Source organism: Nomascus leucogenys, chromosome 24 (assembly GCF_006542625.1).
Source record: "Nomascus leucogenys isolate Asia chromosome 24, Asia_NLE_v1, whole genome shotgun sequence".
In the NCBI taxonomy this organism is placed as follows: Eukaryota; Metazoa; Chordata; class Mammalia; order Primates; family Hylobatidae; genus Nomascus; species Nomascus leucogenys.
In genome coordinates, this window is record NC_044404.1 from 27792903 (window position 1) to 27820845 (window position 27943).

General features: G+C 43.7%; 1 protein-coding gene and 1 long non-coding RNA gene across 8 annotated transcripts in view; one reads left to right on the plus strand and one right to left on the minus strand.

Annotated features, from left to right (window-relative positions):
* Window positions 1-2240: 2240 nt before the first annotated feature.
* The window catches only part of EYA3 (EYA transcriptional coactivator and phosphatase 3), a 116074-nt gene continuing 90371 nt past the window's right edge, over window positions 2241-27943 (minus strand). For 3 of the 6 annotated variants that reach the window (XM_012498555.2, XM_030805281.1, XM_030805279.1), the window contains 5 exons: window positions 25791-25951; window positions 21812-21926; window positions 20643-20764; window positions 10516-10616; window positions 2241-6371 (listed from right to left, as the gene is read on the minus strand). In XM_012498555.2, coding sequence (XP_012354009.2) covers window positions 6291-6371; window positions 10516-10616; window positions 20643-20764; window positions 21812-21926; window positions 25791-25951 — 580 coding nt within the window. In that variant the 3' untranslated portion in view covers window positions 2241-6290. Of the gene's footprint in view, window positions 6372-10515; window positions 10617-20243; window positions 20765-21811; window positions 21927-25790; window positions 25952-27943 lie in introns of those variants that run through there. The other 3 variants (XM_030805278.1, XM_030805277.1, XM_030805280.1) reach the window with 2 other exon arrangements.
* On the plus strand, window positions 21836-25994 carry LOC115832993. Of its 2 annotated transcripts, none has more exons than XR_004028415.1 (3): window positions 21836-22015; window positions 23487-23641; window positions 25820-25994. It is a non-coding gene; the product is annotated as an uncharacterized LOC115832993 (long non-coding RNA). The 2 variants fall into 2 exon arrangements; XR_004028416.1 differs by having other exon boundaries at window positions 25841-25994.

A 27943-nucleotide genomic window follows, 5' to 3' on the forward strand; every position in this document is an offset into this window, starting at 1 on the left:
CCTAGTCTGTGTCATCAAACGAAATCTCCTATGGAATTCAGAGCCTGAACTAGAAGAGCTCAGGGACATAAAATCTACCTCTCAAAATCAGTCAAGGTCCACGAACAGAGAGGGCTGGCTCAGGTGGGGCTTCTCAACCTCGTGTTTGAAGTTTCAGGAGCTGGTGAGCCAGCGTGGGGTTGACAGCTCAGCTGGAGATCAGAATCCAGATCTGGGCTGACTTAGTGAATCCTGTTCAACACAAGCTCTTTTGCTGGTCCCAGCAGGAGTGGCCACAGACACATTTAGGGCCAAGAAGTGAATATAGTTGCCTGGTGAAGAAAGGTCTTTTTGCTGGGAGCTCTGAGAGGGTAAGTGATGAGGTGCCTTAGGGGATGTGGATGTGGTGGGTGATGGTGCTGGGGAAGTGGAACCTTTTGCTGTTCTAGGAGGTCCATGGTTTGGCGAAACAAGGGACAGGAAAGTCACCTGAGCTAGAGAAGAAAAGGTTCCAGTCACCGCTGTGATGGGATCCAGGATCGTCTCAGCTCTGTTACTATTTTGGTGGAGACACAAAAACCAAGGTAAGTAAAACATTTAGTGTATCAGATAGTGTTAAGTGCTAAAAGAAAAAGGGAAAGGGATAGGGAGAGAGAGTAGGTATTTGTGTGTGGGGGGTGGGAATTACAACTTTGTATGGAACGGCTGGGGAAGGCCTTCCTGCAAAACCGGTAAGCTGGTTAGCAGTGGCTTGGGTGTGGCCTATAAATGTCATGAGAAGGAGCAGAACCTGGAGTCACTGGTAGCTTGAACCACTGTGGCGGAAGGAATGATGCAAACAGAATTCCACCGGGTGAAGAAGCACTTGTAACCGCTCTATTGGCCTGGAGCTAAAGATGACTCAGAGATGAAGGGTAGGGGCAGGGAGAGGATCTGGGAAGATGATGCTGGTGACTTTTACACACAAGCAATTGTTAGAGGCAGAAAGGATCCTGCAGATCGTCCTGTCTAGTGATTTTCAGGCTTTTGAATATCGTGTACCTATAAAATGGCCAACATGGTTGCAACTTAATTTTAACAAAAAAGGGCACTAAAAACTTCCACCATTTGGCTGGGCATGGTGGCCCATGCCTGTAATCCCAGTAATTTGGGAGGCCGAGGTGGGTGGATCACCTGAGGTCGGGAGATCGCAACCAGCCTGACCAACATAGAGAAACCCCATCTCTACTAAAAATACGAAATTAGCCAGGCGTGGTGGCACATGCCTGTAATCCCAGCTACTTGGGAGGCTGAGGCAGGAGAATCGCTTGAACCCGGGAGGCAGAGGGTGCGGTGAGCCAAGATCGTGCCATTGCACTCCAGCCTGGGCAACAAAAGCAAAACTCCACCTCAAACAAAACAAAACAAAACAAAAAAACTACCACCATTTATTTTCATCATCTCATAAAAGGATGTGCCAATCTTAGAACAAAGACCATTCTTCTAATTGAATACATGTAAACATACACACACACCTGAAATTGCAGGAAGAGATGGAGATGTTTATCTACTCTGCTTGGAACTCAATGCCTCTAATATTTGTACTTATAACTGAGTAGGGATATAGCAGCTAACGGGTTTGCTTCAACTAATGTGCACCTAATGAAGAAAACATTTAATAACTAGAATAGGCAACTTCCTTTTTTCTCGGGAATTTTTGGAAAAATACATCTTATAGTCTGACATGTATGGTACTTGGAAGCTAGAACCCAATTCTGATTTCCTTCATTGGACTAAAAGGCAGAAAGGCTTTGTGACTGTTTTCCAGACCAGAGAGATACAGCCAGACCCAAATCAGAGAAATGAAATGAGAAAAAGTAGTTGATGTGACATGAAATCAGGGCAAATCAAATGAGGTTTGATACCAGTTTGTCAGTTTTATCGCTTTTGTGGTTTAGGTGCAGCGCAGCAAGGTACTGATTTCTCTCCTTGATAAATTTCAGCACATTTGGCAACGAATGAAATCTTTTCTCACTCCAGTTCTAAACTTTAAAAGCAATATATTTTAGAAATACATTCTCCCATGCAAATTATTTTAAAATATTTTCCCATGTATATTTATACCAAATGGTTTGTTTTTACTTTTTTGGTGAAATGACCCAGTTACTGAAAGGGTGACATCTTTCTACTGAACTCTTTAGAATTTTTATGAAGCCATAATTAGGACCCCACACAGCTGGGCAACTGTGCTGATCCTATTCAGAAAAGACACAGGAGCAAACTATAGAAAATAAAAACTTTATTTTTTTCAAGTTTATAAGATAGTTCCCATTACATATAACATTATGGTCACGGATTCTACAGCCACAAATGCCCGCAGTCACATAAATATATCCAATCCGATCAATGCCTTTTCCTGCTAACAGAGGCACCTGAAGTTCAGAGGGAGAGTCGCATTTTGAGTAGAAGTCGTCCTTAATGGGAGGGCTCCTGTCAGTGCATTAGGAACTAGCCAAGGAGCCTTGCTTGCCAGAGCTGTCTGACTCAGAGGAGAGGAAGGGACAGATGGCCTGCTGACTGGGGCTGAGGCAGAACTAGATTTTCTCTCTTGTGGTTTAAGATATTTTAGAATCTCGGAATTCAGATCCTATAGCGTGAATATCTGGGGAGTTCTAACTTCTGGATGAAAAAGGAAACCAATTTAGTGGTAAGAAATAGAAGCCTGCTTAAGAGGGACCCTAACTGCCTCCTTGAGGAGTAAGGAGTCAGAGGAAGACCCTAAGCTCACCACTCCTTGGCCCCGACCATTGCTCTACCCCATACTCCTCTCCCCTGTGGTTCAGTGACACTGACAACCATTCAAGGTAGTAAACATCTAGAAGCTCCACATGCTGCAGCTAGAGTTTGCCAATCAGATTCTATTTGGAACTTTAAAGCTGAGTTTGTGTAAACTGCGAACAAGCTGTGGCATCAGTCTCTTGGGACAACTCACTAGCTTTACAGAAGACAGGAACACCCCAAATCAAACAAAAGCCCAGATAGGCATCTAAATCTGGAGCAGGTGTCCATTCTTCTGGACGCTACCAGCTGCCCCAGGGGCACTGGACAGGGTGATGCTAAGGCACAGTCAGTTTTACATTCGAAAGTCAAGCCACCTCCTCAACCCAAGACACACCTCACTCCAGACCTACTGCTAGAGAGAGCCCTCACTGTGACATTACAGACCCATCTTGTAGAACCCACAGTGCCTGGCCAGGCACGGTGGCTCATGCCTGTAATCCCAGCATTTTGGGAGGCCGAGGCGAGCAGATCACCTGAGGTCAAGAGTTTGAGAACAGCCTGGTCAACATGGTGAAACCCCATCTCTACTAAAAATACAAAAATTAGCCAGGCGTGGTGGTGGGTGCCTGTAATCTCAGCTAATCAGGAGGCTGAGGTAGGAGAATCGCTTGAACCTGGGAGGTGGAGGTTGCAGTGAGCTGAGATCACGCCACTGTACTCCAGCCTGGGCGACACAGCGAGACTCCATCTCAAAAAAAAAAAAAAAAAGAGAACCCACCATGCCCAGCTAGGGAAGGACTCATCATTTGGCTAATTTCATGAGGACTCTAATGAAGAGGGCCTCCCCCTTGATGAATGGACCCACAGTGTCCTTTAGTCCTCAGCTTTCAACATCTCTTAATCCTACCCACTTATTTTCCTTTCCAGATTTTTGTGTTGGGGTGGAGAAAAAGGCAGGGTAATTACAGAGAGCACTGTGTTCCCTGGACAATTCATTTTGGCAAAGAGCCAAGAAGCTCCTGTTTTCTCTCTCTTCCATTTAAATGAGGGTGGCAACAACCAGGAATGAGCAGAGACTGCTCTGCTCAGCCTCCTTACCTTTCTTGGCCAAGTTCAAGTGCCTTTTGGAAAGAGCTAAGCTAGGAAGTCAGAGTAAGAGGAAAAAAGCCATTGATAAAAGTGAGTTCAAGTTATATTCTAAAATAAAGAGCTCCCAAAAGGGTGGAGAGGGAAGTATCTGTGTGTGTGTGCTTGTGTGCATGGTGGGGGTCCAACTCCACAGCCTCACAAACCTGAAGCGCAGCACAACAGCCATGGCCTTTGTCCAGGACAAAAACCTAACAGCTGTACTGCATAAGGGGAGGGTTTGAGGCCTCAGAGTAAAACGTAGAGCTTCCTAAGATCAACCATCAAACAAGGCAGAGCAGCATCCAGGCGACTATGCTGAATACAGACCAAGGGAAGGCCTACCTCACACTACATCTCCTTCCTCCCAGCCCCACAGGAAACAAGGCCAAAGAGGCAGCTAAGTAAAGGAGCACCGACTTCAGCTACTCAGCAAAAACTTACTCCTTAAAATCGTGAGTCATGAGCACTTTTCAATGAGTTCTGAAGAAATGTGTATACCAGCCTCTCTCTGTTGCTATCTGGGTGGCCTGGCATTGGAAGGAGTCTTGCCTCTTTGTGCTGCAACATCCCTGGAAATGGGTATGCAGAGTCTCTGGCGACAAGCAATTGTAGCTGGGGTTGGTCAACAATGCCTCCTTCTGCGGACCAATCCTGCATCTCAATCTGAGGTGCTTGTATCATCTCTCTCTGTGCAGCCTGGGAGAGGCTGAACTTCCTCAGCTCTAGGGAATTTTATCCTGCTTGAGCAGATGCCCAAATTGCTCTTGGAGGGATGGGGCATCCAACAATCATGGCTGGGCTGGAAGGCTGTGACTAGTGCCTGGGCACCCACCAATCTGCCCAGAGGTCGAGAGATGCTCCTGCATTTGGCCCAGGATTAAGTTTGGGCCATGAAGTAGGGAATGATGCAGTAGTCTCATTTAAATCAGGAAAGTCTGGCTGGGCGCAGTGGCTCATGCCTACAATCCCAACACTTTGAGAGGCCAAGGTGGGAGGATCGCTTGAGGCCAGGTGTTCAAGACCAGCCTTGGCAACAATGTGAAACCCTGTCTGTACCTCCCCTCCCCCAACAATCAGCAAAGTCTTTCTGGTTTCCTACTTTAGAATGGGATTTGAGAAGCAGGGTTTTCCATGGGAAAATTTAAATACAGCAATCTGCTCTTCAGTTGCAGGCAGAGATCTGGGTAAATATATACCTGCGACATCCTTCATATGGCTTAGGGCTTCCACAAAGGAAGTCAAATACATTGGCAGTTTTGGCCAAAATGTAGTTATAAGCATGTTTTTAGATTTGATTTGAATTCTTGGGTCTAATACCTGGGGACTGGCCAGAGCTGCCTGGAGGTGGACATGAGGTGCAGAGGGCAGGAAAGGGGTAAGAACCTAGCATTATGATGACTAAGAAAGAAGAAGCTGCAGGGGCGAGCATCTGATGGGAAATGGGTGCTTCTCTGCAGGAAGAATAGGTAGAACCTTTCGGTCTCAAGAGCCAAAGAAGCCGAAATTCGTAAGACGCTTTAGTTCCTTCTCTCCAGTTTGGAAGCTAAGCCTCCTGGGATACAGTCTGAATAAGAGTCAAGCTGAAGGAGTTTTTAGGGTTGTGCCATTTGACTAAAGGGAAAAGGGACTGGAAAGAAGACTAAGGCTTCTAGATGGGAAATGCCAAAGTTTACAGTTACTCAGTGTCCGGTGCCCCACAGTTCACCAGCTAGGAGATGGAAGGACAGGAACGGAATCATCCTAGAGAGCCGACCACTGGAGCAGCTACAGAGGTGCTACTGCCACAGAGAGGTATTTTAGATATTTCAATTCTTATTTTCAAGACTTTAAACACCCCTTTCTTGCTAGAAAATGAAAGTGGGGGAAACCTGCATCAAAGATCAGACCCTTACCTATAAAAATAACATACACATTCGCTGGAAATAAGTGAGATTCTAAGCTACGGAGACTCTAAGACTGCAAGAGATGTTATCATAAAAGTCTGCTGCATTTATCTGATCACCACAAGTTATCAGTAATTCTCAATCTGGTCATGGACTAAGAGTGCAACTCTGCCCCAGGAATTTCCTTTTCTTTTTCATTTTTTGAAAACAAAAAACAAAAACAAAACACAGAAAAATTAAAAGCACTGCAGCTGCAGTGAGTCCACTGTTCTCTCTATCCAACTGTCCCTGCTTCTGTATGGAGATGAACACGGGGCTGCAGCTCACTCTTAGCAAAAATTGCAGCTGTTGGTTCTGATTGTGTTCTCGCCAGCATTCCATGGATAAAGACAGACGGGGCGGGGGGGGAGAGAGAAAGAGAGAGAGACAGAGACAGAGACACAGAGGGAGACAGACAGAGAAAGTTCTCAGTTGGTTCCAGTCTCCAGCTCCCTTCAGGAGTGAAAAGGAGCTCAAGGGGAAGGCTCCTCATTCCAGTTCTTAGAGAAAATCAAGCTCTAAAGCCTGGTGAAGGGATACTAGGTCTCCGTGGTTTGTGATCCTCCAGAAAGGCATGTTGTGCTGGAAGAGAGTGGGAATAGCTGGTTAATCCGACTTTTTCTGAGAGCTTATATTAAATATTTGCCCATATTCTTTCAACACACCTCTCTCCAAGGTACATGGTAACCCTATCTATCCCTGCCTCATAGGGCTGTTATAATGATCAAATAATCATATGTATAAGGGCCTTGTACATTGCACACTTTATAAATGTGAGAAATTTTAAATAGGTTTCAGTGGTACTTTGTGCTTTTGAGAGATTACCTGTTCTAGCTATTATTTTGAAGACAGGGTCTTGCCATGTCACCCAGGCTGGAGTGCAGTGGTGTGATTATAGCTTACTGTGGCCTTGAACCCCTGGGCTCAGGCAATCCTCTTACCCCAGCATCCTGAGTAGCTGGAACTACAGGCATTCCAGTTATCATATAAGGTCTTAAGGATCAAATAAAATGGCCCAGGTGAAAAATTAGTATCTGATATAAGATTATATTGTCTTATGGATGGTCAATTTCTTGTAAGTTTCAGAACTACAAGACCTAAATCTTTTTTTTTTTTTTTTTTTTTTTTTTTGAGATGGAGTCTTACTCTGTCACCCAGGCTGGAGTGCAGTGGCGTGATCTTGGCTCACTGCAAGCTCCGCCTCCCGGGTTCACGCCATTCTCCTGCCTCAGCCTCCCGAGTAGCGGGACTACAGGCGCCCGCCACCACACCCAGCTAATTTTTTTGTATTTTTAGTAGAGATGGGGTTTCACGGTGTTAGCCAGGATGGTCTCGATCTCCTGACCTTGTGATCTGCCCACCTCGGCCTCCCAAAGTGCTGGGATTACAGGCGTGAGCCACTGCGCCCAGCCTACAAGACCTAAATCTTATCTATATCCAAGATGGAGAATGTACAGATCTGGGAAATAATAATCCCATTATATTATGTAGTAAAAATCATGTCCAGAATACTGTGTGCTGTTCTGGAGGCCATATTTTACTTTTTATTTTATTTTGAGACAGGCTCTCATTCTGTCACCCAGGCTGGAGTGTAGTGGTATGACCATGGCTCACTGCAGCCTTGACCTCCTGAGCTCAAGCAATCCTCCCCCCTCAGCCTCCCAAGTAGCTGGGACTACAGGCATGTGCCACTATGCCTGGCTAATTTATTTTTTGTAGAGATGAAGCCTCACTATATTGTCCAGGCTGGTCTTGAACTCCTGGGCTCAAGCAATCCTCCCACCTTGGCCTCCCAAAGTGCTAGGGATTACAGGCATGAGCCATTGTGCCTGGAGGCCATATTTTTTTTTTTTTTTTGAGACAGAGTCTCACTCTGTCACCCAGGCTGGAGTGCAGTGGCGCAATCTCAGCTCACTGCAAGCTCCTCCTCCCAGGTTCATGCCATTCTCCTGCCTCAGCCTCCCGAGTAGCTGGGACTACAGGCACCCGCCACGATGCCCGGCTAATTTTTTATATTTTTAGTAGAGACGGGGTTTCACCATGTTAGCCAGGATGGTCTCGATCTCCTGACCTTGTGATCTGCCCATCTCGGCCTCCCAAAGTGCTGGGATTACAGGCGTGAGCCACCATGCCCGGTCGATATTTTTAAATTAAATTAAATTAATTTTTTATATTTTTTGAGACAGAGTCTCACTCTTTTGCCCAGGCTTGGGTACAGTGGTGCTATCTCAGCTCACTGCAACCTCCACTCCCAGGTTTAAGTGATTCTCACGTGGAGGCCATATTTTAAAGGAGGGCTTTGATAAACCAAGTGTTGGAAACCATGTTCTATGAAGCTGAGGAGATTAACTTCCCTAACATCTAGTTGAAACTGGTTCCAAGTTACTCAGAATATTGAGGTCCTAGAACACAGTTATTTTGGCATATACCCTAGTTGTTTTTCAAGCCAGCTGCTCACACATAATATTTAAAAGGCTATTAACATACAGAAGAGGAAACCGACTTGTTATGTTCAAGAATGCCAGACTAGAGGCCAGATGCAGTAGCTCATGCCTGCAATCCCAGCACTTTGGGAGGCTGAGGTGGGTGGATCACCTGAAGTCAGGAGTTTGAGACCAGCCCGGCCAACATGGCAAAACCCTGTCTCTACTAAAAATACAAAAATTAGCTGGGAGTGGTGTGGTGTGCACCTGTAGTCCCAGCTACTTGGGAGAGGCTGAGGCATGAGAATCGCTTGAAACCAGGAGGCAGAGGCTGCAGTGAGCCAAGTGAGCCACTGCACTCCAGCCTGGGCGATGGAGTGAGACTCCATCTCAAAAACAAAACAAAACAAAAAAAAGAATGCCAGACTAGTATGTGAAGGTAGAGAAATTTTTGCCCAGTGGAAGGGGGAACACCCTAACAGCTTGGTTGACCCCACGGTGGAACAGGCTACTGGGAACCAGTGTCCTCATCCTTGGGCATATTCAAGCAAGGACTAGAGAGACTTCTGTCAGAAAGGCTGCAGAAAAGATCCTTCACAGAGTATAGGTTGAACTGGATAAAGTGCTAAGGCATTTTCCAATGAGTATATACTTTTTTTGTTTGTTTTTTTTCAGACAGGGTCTTGCTCTGTTGCCCAGGCTGGAGTGCAGTGGCACGATCTCGGCTCACTGCAACCTCCGCCTTCAGGGTTCAAGCAATTCCTGTGCCTCAGCCTCCCGAGTAGCTGGGATTACAGAAATGCACCACTATGCCCGGATAATTTTTATATTTTTAGTAGAGACGGGATTTCACCATGTTGGCCAGGCTAGTCTCGAACTCCTGACCTCAGGTGATTTGCCTGCCTTGGCCTCCCCAAGTGCTAGGATTATAGGCATGAGCCACCGTGCCCAGCCTCAATGATGTATTCTATTGTAGATGATTAAAGACATTAGCTCAGAGTTACCAACTCTGCTGATGACTTGAGTTGTTCTTTCTCTCCCCCATACCCTTCTTCAGACCAGGAAACATTGATGCCTACACCCACTAGTGTCTTTCCCAAAGAGGGCAACAAGAAGCACTTTAGAATCAAGGCTTCATAACATATGTGAAAAAATAAGGATCCCTGAATTGCTACATAAAGTGGCAAATGAAAGCATGAGATAATAATGCCAACTGATTACCAATCTCATAGTTTATTATAGTTGCTCAGGTTTCTACTTAACTGGATGAAGAGTATCAGGGCAGTTGGTTCTAGCTGGCAACCCAGTGCCTCCATGTCTAAGAAACAGAGTTGCTGGAAGAAAATAAATTGGGGTAGGGAGGGAAAGAACTTCTACAGATCCATTTAGCAGATGAGGATACTCAAAGAGGATAATTGTTCAAGGTCACATAGCTGATACACAGATGGGATTTTAAGTTCTATAGCCAAGACTCTTTCATCTGTTGTTTCCTATATTAAGAAGGGGTGACCTGGGCTGGGCGCGGTGGCTCAAACCTGTAATCCCAGCACTTTTGGAGGCCGAGGCAGGCGGATCACAAGGTCAGGAGTTCGAGACCAGCCTGGCCAATATGGGAAACCCCGTCTTTACTAAAAATATAAAAATTAGTTGGGCACGGTGGTGGGTGCCTATAGTCCCAGCCACTTGGGAGGCTGAGGAAGGAGAATTGCTTGAATCCAGGAGGCGGAGGTTGCAGTGAGCTGAGATCATGCCACTGCACTCCAGCCTGGGAGATAGAGTGAGACTCCATCTCAAAAAAGAAGAAAAAAAAAGAAGGGGTGACCTGAAGTTGGGACCTGTATAGTGGTGGGGTTAACATCAGAACAATCTTTCCAGGGCTCAAAGGCAGGAAAGACTTTCTCTATAGAAACAGCTATTGGTTGTACTGTCTGAGAACTTGAAGCATGGAAAAGAAAGAATGATTAGCCTTTTTGCGGTCAAGTCTGATGCTTCAGAAGTCACTGTCTTTGAAGATGGAAGATGGGGCACATCTTAGGTTTAATGATGGGATCCCTGTAGAAGGGCTTAAAGATTTTAAGATTCTTGAGTGACAGGAGGAAGAGGAAGGGATGGATCTAAAAACTTAAGAGGAAAAACTCCATCTGGAGAAAAAAAGACCCTCTTTTTCTTTAAAGAAAAATGGGAGCGGAAGAAAGAGAAAATACTATAAATGCGTAACAGATTGCTAAGATTTTGTAGTTTTTCCCATTTTTCTAATTACTCGATGTACAACCACATAGACCATTTTTGTTTACCATGGTTACCTGTTTGGCTGCAATTTCTTCATCTCGTCCATCTCCAATCACCACATATGTGACTTTCTTTCCAAACCTTGACACAATTCTCTCAAAGCAGCTCTCCTTACCTGATGAGAAAAAGAAATTTCCTGTTAGAATACTCTTCTCTTCTCTTCAAAACCAAAGAAGAGGGCTGCTGCTAGGTTCACCTGCCTGTGCTTAGGTGGACTAAGTGACAGCCCATGTAGTTTGCTTGCTCGGGAGTAGGGATGGGAGCTAGAGATCCAGAAGACCCTCTGCCCAAAGAATGTGAAGTTGTGCCATTAAAACAACTTGGCCGGGCACGGTGGCTCACGCCTGTAATCCCAGCACTTTGGGAGACCGAGGCAGGTGGATCACCTGAGGTCGGGAATTTGAGACCAGCCTGACCAACATGGAGAAACCCCATCTCTACTAAAAAACAAAATTAGCTGGGCGTGATGGTGCATGCCTGTAATCTCAGCTACTGGGGAGGCTGAGGCAGGAGAATCACTTGAACCCAGGAGGCGGAGGTTGCAGTGAGCTGAGATCATGCCATCGCACTCAGCCTGGGCAACAAGTGCGAACTGTCTCAAAAAAAAAAAAAAACAAAAAAAAAAAACTTATTTTAACCTTCACGTTGAGGGTGAAGTCCCTAAGATCTTAGTGTGAGGGAATCTCTATAAATGGGAGAGATTAATAGGTTTAGTGACTTGCCCCTAGATCACAAACAAGCAAGTAGCTAGAACTTGGGGCCCCTGACTGCAAATCTAGGCTCTGGTCATTGTGCCATAATGAATGAATGATTTTTGGGGTGAAATGTTTTAGGGTAGAAAAGAGAAGTGAAAACACAAGGCCCTGATTTCTTGTTAGAAACAATAACAAACAAAAAGCCATTTTCCTCCAATTCTTCATTTCCCAGAAACAGCCCTGAGTATAGGCCTTTCAGTGAGAGAACAGCCCCAGAATAGAACTGAGAACAGTGACCAATAAATATGGCAGCAACATTTGTCATATCTGGAACCTCCTTACTTACTATACCTTGTAGTTGTAACCAAGATACTGCATCACTGAAATTGACCTTGGGAAATGGGTGATTTAAATCCATTTCTCAGAACTGCAGACAGTTTTGAGAAACATGGCAGTGTATCAAAACTCAAATCCCATCTGCAACCAACACCTAAAACATGCACAGATCATACTGCTGTGGGAAAGATACTTTATTTGTATAAATAAAAGGAAGCTATATCCCTTGCTCTTTTTATCTCCCTGCTTCTGCCACCTTCTTCAGTTAAACAAGGTCCTAACTTTGGCTTTCTTCTTCATCCTGCTCTATTAACCTTCTTGTTCTTTCCCCTTGCCCAATAGAGTGACTTTGTACCAGGGTTCCTGTGTAAATAAGATAAAGCTGCCTCTTCCTCAAGACACTTGACTGCCATCTGCTGGAAAATCACTGTAATATATAAATACACAAATCTAAGATAACATAATTGGCCAAACTTATACTTCCATACTCAGAAGTCCTACTTGGCACAGAAGTTGTGCAGATATGTAACTGCAAATCTTTGACATCCTTAACCCAGTGGCACTTCAAAACAGATGGACTGGTCAACTGGACCAGACACTAGTTCACTCTGGACTCAGCTGGCCACTTACAATACAAGGCTTGGCTTAGGTGCACTTGGGCCTCTTTTAGTGCTAATATTTTTACAATACAATTGTCATGCCTTACATTCGTATGAGGGATTCAATCAATGTTTGCTGAGTAAATTCATATTAATCTCACAAATGATTCAATGGAGGACTGTAGTCCAGGTCTTATGCCTCAATTCAGTTCAAACATTAAACCATTCAACTAATAATAAATTCTTACTATGTTCAAGGTGTTGAAGAGTTCTTTAATTCCATTTCACCCATTACAGCTTTACAAACTAAGCCAACCTCCACCAGATGCACAGTCTACTATGATCTGTCTGTAGCAAAAAACTCTTTTAAGTGAGTCAGATTTGACTTTCTTGTAAGACTCAACAAAAGGCAGTAACTCATATTTTGAGGATAAGAACACAGATATTTTCATTGTCCTGGCATGCAATGATCAAGGATGAAATATACTTTGTAATGTCTCCTGTAAAAGGATTAAGAGGCCAAGAGAGTTATTAACAGCTCAGTGTAAAGAAGCAGCTCCATGAAAACAGGACGCACTCCAATACAGTTGGTAAAATACTTCCATTTCTGGATATAAGCTTTCCTGTTCAGGAGGATGAGGCCAATGATTCATCAGTTTACCAAATGTCAAGCAATTGAAGCTGGTGAACTGTAAGATCAGCCAAGTCTTTGGAGAATATTAGTCCCTGAGTTTTCTCTATTAAAATATTTCTGGCCAGGAGCAGTGGCTCATGTCTGCAATCCCAGCACTTTGGGAGGCCTAAGGCAGGGGGATCACTTGAGCACAGGAGTTTGAGATTAGCTTGGGCAACACAGTGGGACCTTTTCCCCACAAAAAAATTAAAAAATTAGCTGGGTATGGTGGTGGAACATGCCTGAAGTCCTGGCTACTCAGGAGGCTGATGTGGGTGGAGCGCTTGAGTGTGGGAAGGTTAAGGTTGCAATGGGCTATGATTGTGCCACTGCACTCCAGCCTAGGTACCAGAGTGAGACCCTGTCTCAAGAAAACCCCCCAAAACAAAAAAAAAACTTCTGACATTTTCAGAAATTATTTTGAGAATTCTCTTTAATGTCCCCAAATCACAGAATGGCCATGAAGAGAACCATATTTTGCTATCATTTCAGAGGAAGTGAAAAGTATTTCTTCTCCGTGCTCCCATTTCACAGTTCTGTGAAGAAAAGCCTCAACCCTCCCACTGTGGTCACCATAGCACCAGATCCCACGGCAGCTTTGCAGATTAGCTCTGGATGAACTGAGACTGAGGAAAAATACCAAATAAGCACACTTACTGACAGAGGGGATGAGATAATTTCCATTAGCCTGATGAGCCTGCGGGTGCCAGGTCTCAGTATAATAAGCACTACAGAAAATCTGTCCTTCAGATGTGGGAGACTCTGAGTGCTCTGGGTTCCTATGATATACATAAAGCAACCGGCAGCAGGAACAATATCTGAAGGGAGCGCTTTCATATATGTTCCCTTCCACCCAATCCCTTGTAAATGAAATAATTCAACCATACAAAAAAGCATGGAGAATTACCAGCCTTGACAACAAAGTGAGACCCCATTTCTACAAAAAATAGGAAAAGTTAGGCATGGTGGTGTGCACCTATAGTCCCAAGCTACTCGAAAAGCTGACGTGGGAGGGTTGCTTGAGCCAGGGAGGTCGAGGCTGTAGTGAGTCGTGATCACTGAACTCTAGCCTGGTGAGACCGTCTCAAAAAAAAAAAAAAGAAAGAAAGAAAAAAATGCCTACCACCAGTGAAGCTTTGTAAAATCTTAACACTTCATAGTTGCTGTATTTATTTACTTATTTATGAGACAAAGTCTTGCTATGCCATCCAGGCTGAAGTACAGTGGCACAGTCATAGCTCACTGCAGCCTCAAACTTGTGGGCTGAAGTGCTCCTCCCAGCTTAGCCTCCCGAGTACCTAGGATTGTAGGTACAAGCCATCACACCTGGCTAATTTTTTTTTTTTTTTTTTTTTTGAGACAGAGTCTTGCTCTGTTGCCCAGACTGGAGTGCAGTGGCGTGATCTTGGCTCACTGCAATCTCCGCCTCCCAGGTGCAAGCGATTCTCGTGCCTCAGCCTCCCAAGTAGCTGGGACTACAGGTGCCCGCCACCATGCTCGGCTAATTTTAGTAGAGACTGGGTTTCACCGTGATGCCCAGGGTGGTCTTGAACTCCTGAGCTCAGGCAATCCACCCGCCTCAGCCTCCCAAAGTGCTAGGATTACGGGCGTGAGGCACAGCTCCCGGCCACACCTGGCTAATTAAAAAAAAATTTTTTGTAGAGATGGGGTCTGACTATGTTGTCCAGGCTGGTCTCAAACTCCTGGTCTCAAGTGATTCTCCCACCTCAGCCACCCAAAGCCCTGGGATTACAGGCGTGAGCCACTCCACCTGACCCTTATAGTTGCTCTAGATTTAAACAAAAAAAAATCAAGACATTACAGAACAAAACTTTTCAAGTACTCCTAAAATGTAAATATTTTAAATCTTTATATAGATATTACGTACTGTACCTTTATCTGTCTGCCATGTTTTTTGTTCGTCAGTTTTTCTTTTTGAGACACAGTCTTGCTCTGTTGTCCAGGCTGGAGTGCAGTGGTGCGATCTTGGCTCACTATAATCTCCGCATCCTGGGTTCAAGCGATTCTCCTGCCTCAGGCCCCCGAGGAGCTGGGATTACAGGGGCACACCACCACGCCTAGCTAATTTTTGTATTTTTAGCAGAGATGGGGTTTCAACATGTTGGCCAGGCAGGTGATCCACTCACCTTGGCCTCCCAAAGTGCTGGGATTACAGGCGTGAGCCACCGTGCCCGGCCTATTGTTTTTAAGATTAATCCTTATAAGTATATGTAATTTTACTTAATCCACTTTTAACTGCAATATAGCATTCTGTTGTTTGAATACATCTATCAATTTTCTGTTCATGGACAGGTTTACAGACCAATTATTTTCTATGATGAACAAGTGTGCATCAAAAAAATCCTTGTACATGTCTCCTTGTGCATGTAAGAATTACTCAAAGGTAGAGGTTAGCAAACTTTTTCTGTAAAGAGCCAGACAGTATACAGTATATATTTCAGGCTTTGCAGGCCCTATGGTCTCTGTTGCAACTATTCAGCTCTGCTACTATAGTGTGAAAGCAGCTGTATAAATAAGTGGGCATGGTTTCAATAAAAACTTACACAAACAGCCAGAGGGTAGGATTTAGCCCATGGACTGTAATTTGCAGACCCCTGCTCTGAAGTATATATATATCTTAAAAGTGGAGTTGCACGATCATAGGGTTATGTACACCTCAAACTTCATTAGACATTAACGTTCTCCAAAGCAGGTTATACCCATTTTCAATCCCACTTGCAGAGGCAGAGTTCCCATTACATTGTTAGATTTAAGTTTTTGTCTATCTGATGGTTGGAAAATGTACCACATTTAAATTTGCATTTTCTTGATTTGCAGTTCCTTAATTTGTGAGGTTAAGGACTTATTCATATATTTACTGACAGTTTTGTTTTCCTTTTCGGCAAACTGGTTGTTTCAAGGTTTTTGCCTATTTTTCTATATTCAAAATTGTCTCTTGCTTACTGATTTGCAGGAATTCTTTATAGATTCTGCATTCTTCTTCTTTTGAGATGGAGTTTCGCTCTTGTTGCCCAGGCTGCAGTGCAGTGGCGCAATCTTGGCTCACTGCAACCTCTGCCTCCCCCTTTCAAGTGATTCTCCTGCCTCAGCCTCCCCAGTGGCTGGGATTACAGGCGTGTGCCACCACACCCAGCTAATTTTGTATTTTTAGTAGAGATGGGGTTTCACCATGTTGGTCAGGCTGCTCTCGAACTCCTGACCTCAGGTGATCCACCCACCTCGGCCTCCCAAAGTGCTAGGATTACAGGCATGAGCCACTGAGCCTGGCAGTTCTTTATAGATTCTGTATTCTAACTGCCAATTAAATGTGTTGTAAATACCTTCTCCCAAAATGTGGGCTTGTCTTGTTACCTTTTTTCAAGAGACAAGGTCTCCTTTTGTTGCCCAGGCTAAAGTGCAGTGCAGTGGCACAGTCACAGCTCACTGCGGCCTCCTTGAACTCCTGGGTTCAAGTGATCCTCCCGCCTTAGCCTCTTGAGTAGCTGAGATTACAGGCACTCGCCACCACACCCGGCTAATTTTTATCTTTATTTTTGTAGAGATGGGGCCTCACTATGTTACCCAGGATGGTCTTGAACTCCTGGCCTCAAGTGATGCCTTAGCCTCCCAAAGTGCTGGAATTAAAGGCATGAGCCACTGTGCCCAGCTGTCACTTTATGTTATATTTAACTGTATGTAAAATTAAAAGTTCCATGCAATCAATGATCTTTTTTTTTTTCTTTTTATACTATCTTTTGATTCTTAAGAGGCCCATCCTCACCTTAAGATCATACAGATCCTCTTCTATATTTTCTCCTAAAAATTAAAAAACATACCTTTCATGGTAAGTTTTTAATCTATCTGTAATTTATTTTTGCATATAACATAACGAAGGAAAACAATTCTGCCTTTTTTTCTATGTGGATAATCCAATTATCTTAGCACCACTGATTGAAGGTAAGTTCCATGAGGACACAGGACTTCTGTCACTGCTGTGTTCCTAGTGCCTTGGCATTGCCTAGTACACAATAGGCACCATTGTTATTTTTCCTCATCTAGTGGATCGTTTCCATCTGCATATAAAATAGATATAATTTCTCTTATGAATCTTATAAATCCTCTTAAGTCCATATACCTCCAGAGCCACTACTTCATTTTTCTGTTCCTCTCCAAACAAACCTCCTCTAAAGAGCTGTATAGTTCCCTTCTCCAACTCTCCTTCCATTCTCTCTCATTTACTAAGTTAGGAAAAATATTAGAACAGGTCTAATAAAAATATTGTTAGACCAGTTCTATAAAATTTCAATTCTCTCTTAAACTACTTCCAATTAGGGTTTAATCCCTATTCAAACTGCATGTCAAAGCTATTAATGACCTTCATGTATCTAAAAACAATCTTCAATTCAATTCTCAAGTCTTTTTTTTGAGACAGGGTCTCACTCTGTTGCCCAGACTGGAGTACAGTGGCATAATCACGGCTCACTGCAGCTTTGACCACCTGGGCTCGAGCGATTGTCCCACCTCAGCCTCCCAAGTAGCTGGGACTACAGACATGCACCACCACTCCCAGCTAATTAAAAAACAAAAAACAAAAACAAAAACAACTATGTAGCCCAGGCTGGTCTTGAACCCCTGGGCTCAAGCAATCCTTCTGCCTCAGCCTCTCAAAGTGCTGGGATTACAGGTGTGAACCACTGTACCTGGCCCTTGGGTCTCATTTGACCCATCAACAACATTAGAAGGAGTTGATCACCCTTCCTTCATTCTTTCTTGTTCTCCTCCTGCCTCACAGGTCAGTCTTCCTGACACCTTTTGCTGGTTCTTCCTCATGATCCAAACATTAGAGGACCCCATGGCGTAGCTCTTAGACCTCTATTCTTCTCTATCTGTACTCACTTTTTTTGTTGTTGTTGAGGTGGAGTCTCACTCTGTCACCCAGGCTGGAGTGCAGTGGCGCCATCCCAGCTTACCGCAACCTCCGCCTCCCAGGTTCAAGTGATGCTCCTGCCTCAGCCGCCTGAGTAAGTGTGATTACAGGCGCCTGCCACCAAGCCCAGCTAATTTTTGTATTTTTAATAGAGAGGGGGTTTCACCATGTTGACTAGGCTGGTCTCGAACTCCTGGCCACAAGTAATCAGCCCAGCTTGGCCTCCCAAAAGTGCTGAGATTACAGGTGTGAGCCACCACACTTGGCCTGTACTCACTTCTAAGATCTCATTTTACTTGAGAAAACTGAGGCTCACGAAAGAAGATAATCTGCCTAAGATGAGAAGTAAAGTAGGGAGGCCAGGACTTAAATCCTTGTCCTTGATGTTTATTTTCTTTTTCCTTTAAAAAAAAAAAGCTGGAAAATATGCATAACATGAAATTCACTAATCTTTAAAACAAAAAATTTTGGCGAGGTGCAGTGGCTCATGCCTGTAATCCCAGCACTTTGGGAAGCTGAGGCAGATGGATCACCTGAGGTCAGGAGTTCGAGACCAACCTGGTGAAACCCCATCTCTACTAAAAATATAAAATTAGCCGGGCATGGTGGTGCATGCCTGTAATCCCAGCTACTTGGGAGGCTGAGGCAAGAGAATCGCTTGAACCTGGGAGGCAGAAGTTGCGGTGAGCCAAGATCGCACCATTGCACTCCAGCCTGAGCAAAAAGAGCGAAACTCCAATTCAAAAAAAAGTAACATAAAATTTACTCTTAACTTTTTTTTTTTTTTTTTTTTTGAGACAGAGTCTCACTCTGTTGCCCAGGCTGGAGTGCAGTAGCGTGATCTCGGCTCACTGCAACCTCCACCTCCCAGGCTCAAGCAATTCTCCTGCCTCAGCCTCCCAAGTAGGTGCGATTACAGGCTCACGCCACCATGCCCAACTAATTTTGTATTTTTAGTAGAGACAGAGTTTCACCATTGTGGCCAGGCTGGTCTTGAACTCCTGACCTCAAGTGATCTGCCTGCCTCAGCCTCCCAAAGTGCTGGGATTACAGGCATGAGCCACTGCGCCTGGCTTCTCTTAACAATTATTATTATTATTATTATTTTGAGACGGAGTCTCACTCTCACCCAGGCTGGAGTGCAGTGGCGCAATCTCGGCTCACTGCAACCTCCGCCTCGCAGGTTCAAGGGATTCTCCTGCCTCAGCCTCCTGAGTAGCTAGGACTACAGGCATGTGCCACCACACCCGGCTAATTTTTTGTATTTTTAGTAGAGATGGGGTTTCACCGTGTGAGCCAGGATAGTCTCGATCTCCTGACCTTGTGATCCACCCACCTGAGCCTCCCAAAGTGCTGGGATTACAGGTGTGAGCCACTGTACCCAGCCTCAACAATTTTTAAGTGTAAAGTTCTGTCACGTTAACTATTGCATAAAAGATGTCTGGAACCTTTTCATTTTGCATGACTGCAACTCTGTATCTGTTGAATAACTCCCATTTCCCTTCCCCTCCAGCCTCTGGCAATTATCATTCTACTTTCAGTTCTATGCATGTGATTACTTTAGAAGCCTCATATAAATTGAATCATAAAGTATTTGTCTTTTTGTGATTGTCTTATTTTCACTTTCATTTAGCATGTCTTCAAGGTTCATCCATGATGTAGCCTGTGACAGAATTTCCTTCCTTTTTAAGGCCAAATAATATTTCACTGTACGTGTATACCACATTTTGTTTATCCATTCATCCACATTTGACATTTGAGCTGCTTCTAAGCTCTGAACTACTGTCAATAATGCTGCTATAAAAATGAGTGTGCAGATATCTCTTTGAGACTCTGCTTTTGGATATTTGGACATATTTCAAGAATCTGAGACCTAATTCTCTCAGATACTTACCCAGAAGATTACCCAGGCTGAACTCAAACTCCTGGGCTCAAGGGATCCTCCTGACTCAGTCTCCCAAATACCTGGGACTACAGGTATGCACCACCGTGTCTATCAACAGTTGCATCATTTTACAATCTTACCAACAGTGCACAAAGGTTCCAATTTCTCCACATCCTTGTCAATACCTTTTATTTATTTATTTAGAGACGGAGTCTCGCTCTGTCACCCAGGCTGGAGTGCAGTGGCGCCATCTCGCCTTACTGCAAGCTCCGCCTCCAGGGTTCACGCCATTCTCCTGCCTCAGCCTCCCGAGTAGCTGGGACTACAGGCGCCTGCCACCACACCCAGCTAATTTTTTGGTCAATACCTGTTATTTAAGACATAGGGTCTCATTCTGTCACCCAGGTTATAGCACAGTGGCAAGATCACATAGCTCACTGCAGCACTGAACTTCTGGCTCAAATGACCCTCCCACCTTAACCTTCCATGTAGTTAGGACTACAGCTGCATGCCACCACACCCAGCTAATTAAAAAAAACTTTTTTGTAGAGACGGAGGTCTGCCATGTGGCTCAGGCTGGTGTTGAACTCCTGGCCTCAAGTGATCCTTCCATCTCAGCCTCCCAAAGTGGTGGTAATACAGGTATGATTCATCTTGTCTGGCCACCATTTTTAGGTATACAGTTTAGAGCTTGATTTTTAATCTAGTGCTTTTTCTATTATACTACATACTCTCTGTGAAAAAGAGAAACTTGAAATGAGGCAAAAATAGATTTCTAAGCTAGATATTATGTTCTTTCAAATATTATCAAAGAGCATGCTTATGTAACTTACTAGCTGTGAGAACTTGAGCAAGCTATATAACGACTAAGCCTCAACTGCATTACTGAAAATATTAGAAGACTGTTGTGAGGATTATAGGTATTACAAATAAAGTGTCTAACAGAGGGGCTAGAAAATAATGGTGCATCATGAGTAGCAAGTTTTACTGCAAGGCCAGTGACAAGAAACAGCATAGAAACCATACCAATTTTGGTTGCACTATAGATGTTCTCAATGGGAAATATTTCTCCTAGTCCATATAGGAGAACCTTGGCCAGGGCTGGAACCAGCTGGGTGGTAGTGATCAGAACATTCACACAATTCTTTCTATAAGGGAGTAAAAGGGAAAAGAAAAGGTGAAACTAAACCAACCTGGGAGCAAGAATTCATATGTGCCAACTCTTTAGAATTTAATTATTAAAAATTAACTTTAAAGGACCTGGTATTATACTGTTCAGGGCCAATGTTCAGCTACTACTCATTATTTCATGTTCATTTACATGCCTTCATATTAAAGGGCAGAGATTCTACTCATTTTTGTATCTTAGTGGACACAGAGCAACAACTTAGTTCTTGCCTTATTTCCCCTCTGACCATTCTAGTCACAAGTACTTGATAAATAACCACCAACCCATGTCACTGATACCATATTTTAGAAAACAAACAAACAACAAAAAGCTCTGAGCTGTACTCTTTCATCTGAATGCAAGTCAGTCCATAAATGAGATATGATTTGTGTTCGCTTTGCTCTTCACACAATAGCAACATAGATTCTAGAATACACACTAATTTTACATGTCCTTTACCTTCACCAGATATCCACTCCTTGGTGTCAGTTTTACTGTTTACTATGTTGTGGATCTGGAATTCCTGCTTTGAGGGAGGGAGCAATAGGGTATTGGTGGAGACACAGACTGGTGCATTTATTTCCCAGTCTAAGCGTCATGTTGAAATCTCCTTAATTTGCTTAATGTACCCTTTTTCTTTTGAATCTTGCCTTCTTTGGTGGGTTTGGATACATTTCTTGGAGCTTCCTGTACCTAGGATATTTGTAATACATCTCCTCCATGTATTCTTTGATGTCACCAGGTCCAACTTCCGGACAAGAGATTATGGGTTACTGAGTTTTAATTTCGTGAGCAAAAAGTAAGGAGAAAGAAAAAGGATTTCATATATAAATATTCTCTTAAAACTAGAAGGCGTGCTGTTAACATAAAATGATCTTGCTTCTCACCTAACACAAATACTTCCCTACATCATTTAAACTCCTCTCTACCCCTATCCCAAACCCTATTTTAGAGAATGGCTTATCCTAAACTGGAGTAGAAGAATATGTCTCTGAGAGGATGAGACCTAAAAGAACCATTTCCATACCTGGACTGGATGAGAAGTAAGGACTTTAATGCAGTTCCTAGCCAGGAATCTGTTAAAACTTCAATTTCTGCTCTTAATCTCTGCAGTGCTTCCTTCCTCTGGGGACTGAGGAGACCTTTAGGAGTAAAAGCAGACACATTTATCATTTGACAACATATATTTGCTGATACTGAGAAAGCAACTTCTAAACTCAATTTAAAAAGTGTGAGTCACGGCCGGGCGCGGTGGCTCACGCTTGTAATCCCAGCACTTTGGGAGGCCGAGGCGGGCGGATCATGAGGTCAGGAGATCGAGACCACGGTGAAACCCTGTCTCTACTAAAAATACAAAAAAATTAGCCGGGCGTGGTGGCGGGCGCCTGTAGTCCCAGCTACTTGGAGAGGCTGAGGCAGGAGAATAGCGTGAACCCGGGAGGCGGAGCTTGCAGTGAGCCGAGATTGCGCCACTGCACTCCAGCCTGGGCAACAGAGCGAGACTCCGTCTCAAAAAAAAAAAAAAAAAAAGTGTGAGTCACTGAAATATTCTACTGTGTGTGTGTGTGTATATGTATGTATTTTTTTCCCATGAACACATATGCTTTATTGAATTCCATTGTAGACAGGTGAATATAGACTGCTGTATATAGGGGTGGGGTCAAAAGGGCAGGACCAACAGCCCCAGGGTGGAGGGTCAGCAGTGGAGTACATGGATTCTACCACTGGCCTTGGAGATCCTTTATCTTCTAAGAAATTGCTTGGAAGATTATCACTGAGCTAGTGGTGAAAAGCATGATGAGTGCGATGACCACAGGGATGTTGAGGAACACGGTACAGATGTTCAAGCACTTGGTGGTGGAGGCACAGGCCTGGGCCCCGGTCACATCACCCACTATCTTCCTGTCCCTAGACTTCATGCACTAATGCTATGAAGCCCAGGAAGCACTAGTTTATGAAGAGCGTTTTAAACAGGGTTTGGGCATGGAGGTCTCGCTGCATATGTGGATCACAGAGGACATCAAGGGAGCAGAGCTATGGGGTGCCCCTAGCACAGCAACCTCGTGTTTCTCTTTGAACATCTCCTAATTTGGCGGGGGGCCAGTGTTGGCATGAGTGAACAAGGATTTGGAAGTGTGGTTCTTGGTGTCAAGATAAGACCAGTTGTCTTTTCTTTTTTTTTTTTTTTTTGAGATGGAGTCTTGCTCTGTCGCCCAGGCTGGAGTGTAGTGGTGCAATCTCAGCTTACTGCAACCTCTGCCTCCCGGGTTCAAGCAATTCTCTGCTTCAGCCTCCTGAGTAGCTGGGATTACAGGCGGCCGCCACCACGCCCAGCTAATTTTTGTATTTTTAGTAGAGACGGGGTTTCATCATATTGGCCAGGCTGGTCTTGAACTCTTGATCTCATGATCCACCCACCTCGGCCTCCCAAACTGCTGGGATTACAGGTGTGAGCCACCGTGCCTGGCATTTTTTTTTTTTTTAAATTTCTCTTCTTGGAGAAACCTTAGAGTAGTGCTACCCAGAATGCCATTTTTACTTTCTTTATCAGAGTGTTCTGGGGATGTTCAGGCAAAAATAAATTTTTAGAAAAGTGTTGTCACAGGGACACAATAACAACAATAAAATCAGCTGACAGAAATAATTAAGATTCTGGTGCAAGCTCCTTCTTTCATCACCAACCAATAGCATATCTTTTGCAGACTGGTCGACCACACTTTGAATTGCACTGCTTAGAATATGACATCAAGAACCAAAGTGCGAAAAATTAGTGTTACAGCTAGAAGAGTCCTCAGCATTTCTAATCTCTCTGTAAAGAAACCAAACTCAACGAAAACAAGGACCCTAAGATTACACAGTAAGTTTGCAGCTTTTGGTCTTAAGAAGTCTTTCCATTACTCCACAGAACTTCCATGGTGACTACATGTCCACTTGCTTCAGAACATGTTGACATGAAATTCCAGGTTAATGACTAATTCTCCATACTGTACTTCTGAAACAACTCCAACTGATAAGACACTAAAACACTACCCAAGACTAGATATCTAAGCACAAAAGAGAACTCATATGATGGGAGCCTGCTCTCAAGACATTTCAGTTAAAATATTCAAACAGTCAATCCGGATCTGAATTTTCTATAGTGAAGGCTAAAAAAAAATCCTGTATTCTATTAGTAATACTCCATAAAAGCAGATGGCATTTTTGTGGGGAGGAGAACTGGAGTATAATTTGTTTTCAGATTGATGGTTCCACAATGTAAGTCTAGAATTAGATGACTCTTAACATTTTGGATAAAACAAAACGACAACAAAACTAGTACCTATATATGATATACTCAACTAATACATGATGTGGCGCTTTCATCAATTCATATTGTACAAAACATACAGCTGGCCATTAATTTTAATCTATTCTCCAAAGTAGGCTGAGAGGATTCTCACACAGGGTTACATCACTTTGTTCAGGAAACCAGGTCCAGGCATTGGGCAGGGAAAAGATAAAGAGACTCGGGCTGTATATGAAAACTAGCAAAAGAAAGGCTAATGTTTGCGAGAAAGAAAATGCAAAAAGACTTAGAGTTACCAAAATAAAAAATACTGGCTTTGAATCATGAGAAGAAATAAGCAATAAAAAGGGGAATCTGAAAAAGGTAAATTAGATTCCTGAAGTCTGGAAGCCCATGATTTTTATCTGGTATTAGAGAGCTGTAACTGAAATGAACCAAATTGATCTTTAAAGTCTTGTTCCTACTTTCTGCACCATATTGTAAGGCAGCATAGTATAGTACAAGGGCTCTTGACCTTGAGTAAAATACCTCTAGGCCAGCAGTCCTCAACCTTTTCAGCACCTGGGACCAGTTTCATAGAGGACAATTTTTTCATGGACCTGGGTGGGGGGCGGGAGGTTTCAAGATGAAATTGTTCCACCTCAGATCATCAGGCATTAGTTAGATTTTCATAAGGAACATGCAACTAGATCCCTTGCATGTGCAGTTCACAATAGGGTTTGTACTCCTATGAGACTCTAATGCGCCACTGATCTGACAGGAGGTGGAGCTCAGGCAGTAATACTCACTTGCCGGCCACCTCACCTCCTGCTATGTGGCTGTGCTGCCTGGTTGCTAACAGGCTGCTGACTGGTACCAGTCTGAGGCCTGGGAACTGAGGACCCCTGCTCTAGGCAGGCTCTGTAATCCCTGAATCTTCGAGCAACATTTTGTATGTATTTGTATCCTTGAGGGTGATGGTTTACAGTTTTAAATATTTTCTCAAAAGGGTACCTCACTAGAAAAGGAGCTGCATGAAAGTGCACTGGACCAAAAAGTTAGGGAATGTGAATTTCAAACATGGTATGGTTACAAATTTGCAATGTGACCATGAATAAGCTGCCCCCACTACCCTATGATGGACATCACTTTTCTCAACTGCAAAATGAGGAATTCAGATTAGACTTCTGTCTCTTTTAATTCAAACAATCTAGGATTAATTCTAAATAACAGAATTTTAGGCATAGTGGCATCTGGCATTTGAAATATTTCTGGTCAGAAAGAATTTCCAAGATCCTTCAAATCACAACACATTGATACTGCCAACCTACAATCCTGGACCTAGATTTCCGTCTGTGAAAAGTTACTAGCTAGTTCTACTTGACTTGTCTTGATAGTTACATAAACCAGCCAAAAAAATATGTGGCACCCTATTAACTAACATTGACAGTAGTTGTGATACAGGTCATCAAACATAATCTACAGAACATGTTTCCTTTAAAAAGGCATTTGTCCAAAGAGAACAAGAGAACTTTCCAAAATTATGCTTAGAGAAGCCCGTTAGAAATACAGAGATTCCTCCCAAAAGGTTTCAACCAAACCTCTATTTTTTTAAATACAGAGTTTAACATGTTACTGTGGCATAATTTATAAGCAGTTATCATGGGGAATCTAAGGAATCCCTGGAAAGGAGGAAACCAGGAAGAAACAGAGAATCAGACTGGTTATATGCCACACTTACCACCCACATTGCTTTTATGCTTATCATAGATTTCTCTCACTTTCCGGTAGCGGAAAGCTAGTTTCCTCATCCAGTCCACACCTCCCTGAACACCCACAGATGAACCATGGCTGCCACTACCTCCTGAGCCACTGAAACCATCTGTTGAGAAACTGTAGTTGCTGCAAGGAGAGAAGATAATAAAAATTAAAATTTATACAGCATAAAGTTTTTGTTTGAGTGCTATTTGGTTGGGTTCTTGGTATCTGATAAATAAGGCCAATGGCTTTAAGGATCTTCTTCCTTAATCTCTGTATGTCAGAGTCTATCTTTCATTAGTTCTCTATCTCACACTTATTACTTCTATCAAAGAAAGGATTGAAATGAGAGAGGGAATGAAAGGTAGAAACAATTCAAGCACCAGCATTCCTTAGAGGTTGACTTGGGATAAGGCATCTTTTTCACTAATGACAGAAAATAACCACACAGTGAAAACAGCCGAATATAAAATTTTGTGAGTACACATACACGTGCAGTGATTGCAACTATGTAAAAAGGAGAAACATGAAAAAATAATGAAAGGAAATAGCCTAAAATGCTAACAATGGTAAGATAATGGCAGATATTTCCTTAAGTGATCTGCTGGCTGGTTTATGTTCATAGGTCACTGTGGTAGCTTCAAAATAAGTCCATAAATTCCTTGATATTCCTCTCTTCTAATTCTGCTCTCCTTGGGTATGGACTATACTTAAAATATAAATAGAAAGTGATAAAACTGATAGTGTTAGGCTTCAGAGACTAGGCTTCTTCTGCTCTCTCTTGGGACACTTGCTCTGGAAGAAGCCAGCTGTCACGTGAGAATACTCAAGCAGCCCCATGGAGAGGCATGTGTAATGAGGAACTAAAGCCTTCTGTCATCAGCCACATGTCAGAGATTGGAAGCACATTCTCCAGCTCCAGTTAAGCTTGCAGATGATTAGAGCTCAAGCCAACATCTTGATTTCAACCCCAGAAACTCTAATTGAGAACAACCTCTGGGGCTGAATGCCTGTAATCCCAGCACTTTGGGAGGCCGAGGTGGGTGGATCGCCTGAGGTCAGGAGTTCCAGACCAGCCTGGCCAACATGGTGAAACCCTGTCTCTACTAAAAATACAAAAATTAGCTGGGTGTGGTGGCACAAGCTGTAGTCTACTCGGTAGACTGAGGAAGGAGAATCGCTTGGGATTGGAAGGCAGAGGTTGCAGTGAGCCAAGATCGCGCCATTGCACTTCAGCTTGCGGAGGGGGGAAGAACTACCCATGGTCAGGTGCAGTGGCTGGTGCCTGTAATTCCAACCATTTGGGAGGCTGAAATGGGAGGATTGCTTGAGGCCAGGAGTTTGAGACCGGCCTGGGCAACATAGCAAGATCCCATCTCTAAGAAAAAAATTTTTTAATTAGTCAGGTATGGTGGTGTGTACCTGTTGTCCTAGCTACTTAGGAGGCTGAAGTGAGAGGACCACTTGAGCCCAGGAGGCTATTGGGAACTATGATCACACCACTGCACCTTAGCCTGGGCAACAGAGCAGGCCCCATCTCTTTGGGGAAAAAAAAAAAAAGAACCACTTCTGTACACTTAAAAAATGATAAAGATGGTAAATTCTGTATGTATATTTTACCTTGACAAAATAAAATTTGTAACAGTGAAAAAAATAAATTAACAATAGATTTTTTCTAGATTTAAAATCCTTTAAGTAGGCTGGGTGTGGTGGCTCATGCCTATAATCCCAGCACTTTGGGAGGCCAAGGAGTGGGGATCACTTGGGTCCAGGAGTTCGAGACCAGCCTGGGCAACACAGGGAGACCCTGTCTCTAAAAAAAAAATGGAAAAATTAGCTGGGTATGGTGGCATGCGCCTGTGGGCCCAGCTACTCAGAAGGCTGGGGTGGGAGATCACTTGAGCCTGGGAGGTTGAAGCTACAGCAAGCTATGATCACAACACTGCACTCCAGCCTGGGTGCCACAGCGAGACCCTATCTTAAAAGGAAAGAAAAAAAAAAAGACATTGAGTACAAGCCGGGTGTAGTGGCTCACACCTGAATCCCAGCACTTTGAGGGGCTGAGGTGGGTGGATTGCTTAAGCTCAGGAGTTTGACACAAGTGTGGGCAACATGGCACTCTTGTCTCTACTAAAA